Source organism: Anas acuta, chromosome 1, assembly GCF_963932015.1.
Source record: "Anas acuta chromosome 1, bAnaAcu1.1, whole genome shotgun sequence".
NCBI classification, from domain to species: domain Eukaryota; kingdom Metazoa; phylum Chordata; class Aves; order Anseriformes; family Anatidae; genus Anas; species Anas acuta.
This window is the reverse complement of record NC_088979.1, coordinates 66,610,882-66,617,744: the sequence shown is the minus strand read 5'-3', so window position 1 is coordinate 66,617,744 and position 6,863 is coordinate 66,610,882. Positions and strand designations below refer to the sequence as shown.

General features: G+C 40.4%; 1 protein-coding gene across 2 annotated transcripts in view; it reads right to left on the bottom strand.

The window, feature by feature from the left end:
- Positions 1–569: 569 nt before the first annotated feature.
- LONRF2 (LON peptidase N-terminal domain and ring finger 2) overlaps positions 570–6,863 on the bottom strand; it is a 34,268-nt gene continuing 27,974 nt past the window's right edge. Inside the window, exons 11-12 of one of the 2 annotated variants that reach the window (XM_068680613.1) lie at positions 4,807–4,956; positions 570–4,451 (exon numbers count right to left, since the gene is read on the bottom strand). In XM_068680613.1, the coding sequence (XP_068536714.1) occupies positions 4,293–4,451; positions 4,807–4,956 (309 nt within the window). In that variant the 3' untranslated portion in view covers positions 570–4,292. The remainder of the gene's footprint in view (positions 4,452–4,806; positions 4,957–6,863) is intronic. The other variant, XR_011096044.1, reaches the window with a different exon arrangement.

Below are 6,863 nucleotides of genomic sequence, written 5' to 3'. Positions count from 1 at the left end.
GGCACAAATGCAGCATGAATAAGGCTGAAGTCAATCTGTGAAGAAAAAAACAATGAAATCTGTAAGTCAATTCAGACCGATTTTGCTTGAGAAGTTGGGACACGCTTTCCAGAAACTTGCTTTGCTTTCTCACAACTGCACTCTGATGCTGCTGCCCAAGGAGCCCAGCCCACGCGCCAGAGTCCTTTACTGGGTGCACCCAGCCACACCTACTGACCTGTGGTGGAACCTCACTTAATCCCTGCAGTGCCATAGAGCCATTTTCTTTCACTGGATTTTGTCAATAGAGCGTTTTGCATCCTTAATTATAACTGTATTTTTTTAGGATTTATTCCATGGGACCAGACATGGTACATTTCATACATACCTAGCGGGTGGCTGCCCATGGCAGGGGGGCTGGAACTAGATGATCTTTATGGTCCCTTCCAGCACAAGCCATTCTATGACCCTGTGGTTCTCTGACTTGGAGCTAAAGAATACCCACTTCTCATCTGAGCAGCTACAAAACAAGAAGCCAAGTTTCTCCCTTCAGAAACACAGCGAACAAGCTTTTCCACAAACTCACAGGCTTATAAATTCAATCTGTTTTATTCCAAATATCACATAAATTAAATACATTTCCCATGAATATTGCAAATATACATGAAATGAACATTGCAATTTTTAAAAAAAGTTTTGGCTTTGCTTATGCAACAAGAAGTGCCAAATGTGGTTAGAACATGAACTCCTCCGGTATTTACTAGATACAAAAAGGTGCAGATTAATAATTTATATTTATACATATGTACACACTCCATTTCATAACTAGCTTTAAAACAGTAAAAAAATGGTTTCAAGTTTATCTACATTAAACATACTCATTTAAATCTGGTCAGAAGCCCCAGATAAGAGTTGATACAATCATTTCACAACTGCAAAATTAAGGCGCTACCAAAATACCAGTTCCACTAGTGTAAAATGTAATTGGAATAGAGAGTGTACAGCTTTCTATTTATCAATTTAAAAGTGGACTGGAGAACAAGGAAAAAGGAGCAGTAAGAAACATGACAAGATCTACAGGTTAGAAGTACAAAGAGATCTCGATGACTATCAAATGAACATATTAAAATACAGTAGATAAAAGGCCTCAGTGGCAAACAATTAGTATGCTTCTGAAAGACAAAAAAAGGTTAAAATATATATAATTTTGTAGCTTGAAGCTTTACAGGTGAACAACAGGTGTAGAGGTAGAGGGATTTTTTTTTGTTGTTGGCCTCTTTATGATGTATAAAGAAGGGCCACATTCACCACAGTGAAAAGACTCATCATATACCCCAGCATCCTTGCTTGGACAGCAAGCAAGAAAAGTGTAATGAGCTAGAAAGGCAACAAATCCTGTCTATCTCTTCCAGGAGCTCAGCTCCGTGCTTCCACATGTACCCTGGTGACAAGTTACACAAAAGCGCAGAACGGCCGTGACGCAGACACTTCCCCCTGCCAAGAGAGGAACGAGATAGCTAGCTGGTCCAGTGAGGTACTACTGGATGCTGTAGAGACTATATGGCAGAGATAATTTGGTAACAAAGAAACGGATACTCTCCCTTAGAAAGCGAGTACCACAGGGTAGTGGTGATTTTTTTTTGTTTTCTTAAAGCTTTGCTATTTGATCAGCATTCAATGTTTTGGAAGAAATGTCAGCTTTGGGCTGCTAATATGATTATCTGCATCCACACACAGACAATTCCGAAGTTGTATCAGTTATCCAAAACATCAGCCACTGACATACTCAAAAATCGCTTTAAACCTCGACTAAAAAAAAATCCCTCTACAGTTCAGCTTTCTCACCGATAACTATCACTTCATTAATTATGCACGCCTTCATGAACACAGTAATGTCACTTTTCATGTAAAATGTCTTTACACGTTACAGAACAGCAGTAAACAACCTCTTTTGTTCTGTAGGGTTTCCTCTCAGAAGTACCTCAACAGTAGGTATCTTGAAAAATCACTTTCGCAAAGAAGAATATTCACATTAGTTACTGAGGCAAAGCCAAGAAGACACTAACTAGCACCTTGATTTTTTTTTTCTTAAACGCACTCCTAAAAGCAAAATTAAGCACATGTAAGATCAGGGACCAGCAATATACAAATACCATCAGTGTCCCTTGCAGCCAAACTATTAACACTCAAAACTAGGCCACACACATGAAGGAACGAGATGAGTGAATCTAGAAGAAATACGCAGCATGGAAAGGGATGGGAAGAACAGGAAGTTGAACAGAAAGGATTGCAAGATCAGACAGTCCATCTTCTGGTCTGAGAATTAGTTTGTAAAATCACCCTTCGGTAGCTGAACTGACAGTGGGCTGAAGACCTACTGAATTCTGACATTTCCTCCCCCATACACAGAGCAATTCTCTCAAAATTGCTTTGTATTTCAACGCTTTCTCTTCAGCATCTTCAAATCCTGGAGGAAATGCACTCAACTTGAGTTTTAGTATTTTGGTGATGGTAGCAGAACTTGCAGAAGGCTACTGTAGAGGTTATTACATCATTGGTTGTAAGTTATGCACTTCACAATTCAGAGAATATACTTACAAATTATTTAAATAGAAAAGGCGTGTTCAAGGTAGAGGCAGTTACAGTACATTCAGGGTATGTTACAGAAACCATTTGTGGTAGCCACTTGCTGAAAGGAAAAAAACTCTGTATTTTTGTTTCCCAGACCACACAGGTTATAACTACAATACCCAAAGAGAACAGGTAATTACTTAATTACTGCAGTTGAATGCAGTCTTCTTCCAGAACTCATGTGCAAATTGAAAAAAAAAAAAAAGTTTAAATACATCTTCATTGACAAATAAGGACAAAAGAACTAAAAAAAGAAACCAGGCACTTTGACCATTTAGGTAAACAGCCATTTCATCTTACCAGACTTCTGCACATGAACAAGTCTTTATATTGGTCTTGCTACGCTTGCAGCACATTGAGATTCAAGTCAACTTCTTTCCTGTTGGTAGTAACAATTCTACTTATAGGAAACGATGCCAATTGAATAGGTAACACTGTTAGTTATTTCATTGGCAATTGAGCAAACGTTGATCATTTGACTGACAAGCGATCAATTTCATAGCTATGAAAATTAGATATTAACAAAACACTATATAAAAATCAAGAACACAAATGAAGGTTAACACCTGACTTGAGCTTGCATTGAAACTTGCCTTTATAGTGTTCGGTTTGCGCCTCCTTTCACGGTGTTATTGTGTACTGATTTCCATCACATACAGCAACTGGTACTAAACTACAATACTTTTGGTTTGAAACACGTTCAACAGAGATCATTCCAACGTAACATGAGGTTGGCATGACACCGCAGGCAAATGGGAGATCGTGTTTTATCCTCGTCAGTCCCACTTGCAGAACACATTTGAAGAAAACTGCAGTCTGCCTTCCTAGTACTTGGAGTGAAATCATTATTTCACAGCAGCGTTCACCATACTTTAGGGAGCCGGTTTGATTTGAATTTAGTGATAAGACCAGCTAGGATTACTTTGATTTTTTTTTTCAAATAAACCAAAGTACACCTTTCCAGACATTTGTACATACTAAATCCGCTACAACACATAAATCACAACACAAGGGATTACCTAAGGCTACTGAATAGTGTACTTATTCAGTAGCTATTATTCTTTCAGATAAACATCCTCAGATGCCTTGACCACAAACGGCTTAGGTTTTTTTTCCTCACAGACTGCTATTTCCTGACAAAGAGAGATGTGGGTGTATGACAGACTGCCTACCAGTTCACTAACAGAGCACACTGCTCGTTATAGTCCTCATGCATACTTCCGCCGGGAAGCACAGCTCCTCTTCTGTTCACTACCTTCAGGGACGTCTAGGAAACACCTCTTCAATCCACTGTCGAGCTTCCTCTTCCTACTAAGTGGAAATCCAAAGCACACGTAGGCCAATGGTGCTACTCTAGTACTTAACTCTCTTACAGGCTAGAAATATTAACTCTACCATAGTACTTTGAAGCAACTATCCACATCTATCATCTACATTCTAACTGTAGCACAGCTTTGTAGAGGCTCAGATTTCACCAGGACAACAGGAGAGAGTGCAAGGTTTGGTGAATACCCAGGATAACAAACCGATGCAACTGATGGATGCCGGACACAGTCAGAAAGGGCTGTTCATTTTTTGAAAGAACCTTTGAAAAACCAAAAACAACCCCTCCCCTTTTGTCCCCCCCCCCATACAACCTGTCATGAGATGCTTTCAGTGCCCACTCACAACTGAAGTCCATGTTATCTGGGTCTTTTGCGAGTCACAAATATCAACACGCGTCTGATGGCGATAAGGCGATCTTTAAGGGAAGTCATAGCCAGTATCGCCAGCTGAGCTCTGTTCTCCAGAGGCAGCACTGCCAAGAGCCACCAGTACCAGGCAGGACCACTGGGGTTGCTCTGTAAAAGAACGGAAAGACATTCAATCATGTGTTCAGCAACACTGCCTGACGAAGGCCACCACCCTCCTTCCCACCTCTTATTTGTTCGAAGTCATTGTAAAACAAAAACCAGAAACTAAGCACTTAATTTCAGGTGCTCTCCTTGTCTATTTCCTCCTTTAAGGCTGATCTTTTTAATATATCAACTTACATTGACATAGAATAATTGTTTTTCATACTTAATGCTAAGAGAACAAAATTGGGTAAATAAGAGTTTAGAACATATGAAAATACAGCAAAAATCTCTGTCAGAAAATACCTTGGTGTAGAAACTATATATATAAAATAAGAATGAATACGTCAGGATTTATTACCTGCGGCTCTGGTTCTTTTCCTGGCATGGACCCAAAATGATTGAGAATTTGCGCTTTCATATTGTCTTTAAGAGAAGTAAACCAGGCAACAGCTTGATCATAAACTGAATCATGAAGGCGGACAAGTTCTTCATATTCTGGTCCTTCAACCTTATTGTTAAGAGAAGGGAGATGGAACAAAACAGATGTGATACTACGGAGTTCATATGCTTTCCCAGAAGCAAGTGAAGCACAATAATGTAGTGACTACAGCAGTTCAAATGTCCTTATCTAAGCAAACTGTACCCAAGTCTCATATTTCAAACCTGTGATGGTGAAGTCTTTTTTACCCTCCCCTACGTGTTCTGAAATGACATTTCTTGGAGAAGTTACTGCCTCATTAATAACCCTGCTAAACATTGGCACTACAGAACAATCTGCCCTCTAATCCTGGGTCATCATATTAATCATCTCAAACCCACAACCTCAAGTCCCAGTCACAAAAGAACCTCTGAACATCGTTACATTGTATGGTAAAATGAAAGAATTTCTACTCCCAGCTAGCAAAAGGACAGGGATTCTACAGCATTTAGAAATCTGCAATGCTTTCTAGAAGTGTTAAGGTCATGGTAAAACAGCTAAGGAGAAGGTGGAGGAGGGCAGACACGTGAGCAGGCAGGAAGCAGGGAAAGCAGATGATTTCCCAGTACAGGAATGGCCATAAAAAAAAAAAAAAAGAGACCCTCGTTGAGGCAAGGAGTGCTTTAGTTGTACAGGTCCGACTATTAGCCATTAGGTAAAAAAGAAAAAAAGCATCAGCAAAAAAACAACACTGCTATTTGTTTTTTTCTTTTAGATCTGTACTCACTAACGGTGTGATTCATCTCTGCTACTCAGACACACATCTGAGCTAGCTGCTGTGCATGCCCTTCTCAGGCAAGGAGAAACAGTTCTACAGGGCAATTAAGCTAATCTTAAGGTAGGTATCTACCACAGAGCAAGTAAATAGGCAGCTTTGGACTGAGACTTCTCACCAAACGTAACAGGAACATAGGGTGCTGAACTCAGACATCAGCCTCTCAAGTGAGACGAGGTAAATCTCACTAATTATAAAGAGGTGGGTCTCTGGCACCATCTACAAAACAATGCCTTTACACCTATGTTCCACCACCCTTCTCTGGGGATCTATACACACAGCAGAGCCATCGGTGTGAACAAATTACATGCTTTGACCTTCTGTGGGGGGAGGCACCTCCATGATCTCCTGCCCTGGCAAACAACTGCATCATCCTGTACAGGCTGGAAGAGCCCTACCAGGATTTTAGACTTGCACTTCAACTACAAAAGTGTGCTGAAGAGCTTCGTAGCTCTTCCACACCAGAATTGATTTCATCAGTTGGCACAAGATCACTACTAAACTCAGCGTTAAGAGATATCAAGGCTTTACAGATGTGCTCTGAAGATGATCCAGGAAGCTATAATTAAGCAAGGCCAAAAATTCATACTTTGGCCAACACCCATCACAAGCACCTCACTTGATACAGGTGTCGTAAGAGGACTTGTTTTTAAAAACTACTCCCCTCCCTGCACTTCTCTGCTCTCAGCCAGCTTTGACGGATGCTTGCACAGGCACAGCAACCGTAAGAGCTAAGAGCTCGTTTCAAGAACTGTCTCCCACACTTGGCTTGAGGTGGTGTTCTGCAAACCAGAGCTGGGAAAGTCACAGAAAGTCTGCCAAAGCTAGAAACAGATATCCTGTGCTCAGTGGAAGAAGAGAAAAGCCAATTCTCCACTAACAGAGGCATGTGTTCTTAGAAGGGTGACGAGCCTCTATCGATTTTAAAACATGACTCTGATGTCACCTACATGTCATGACAGATCTCAGCACCTGGGTATCAGAAGCTACTTAGAGATTCACGAAGGCAATGCAACACTTCAAGCAGAGATAATTACAAGGATAGAAAGGAAGAAAGGGAAGTGTGTAAGAGACAGGCTAAGTTTGTTCCACGGTTGTCAAAATAGAGCTACAGTGTTTATAATGATATTGGTTTTAAAATAATGCACAGCTAACTTGAAAT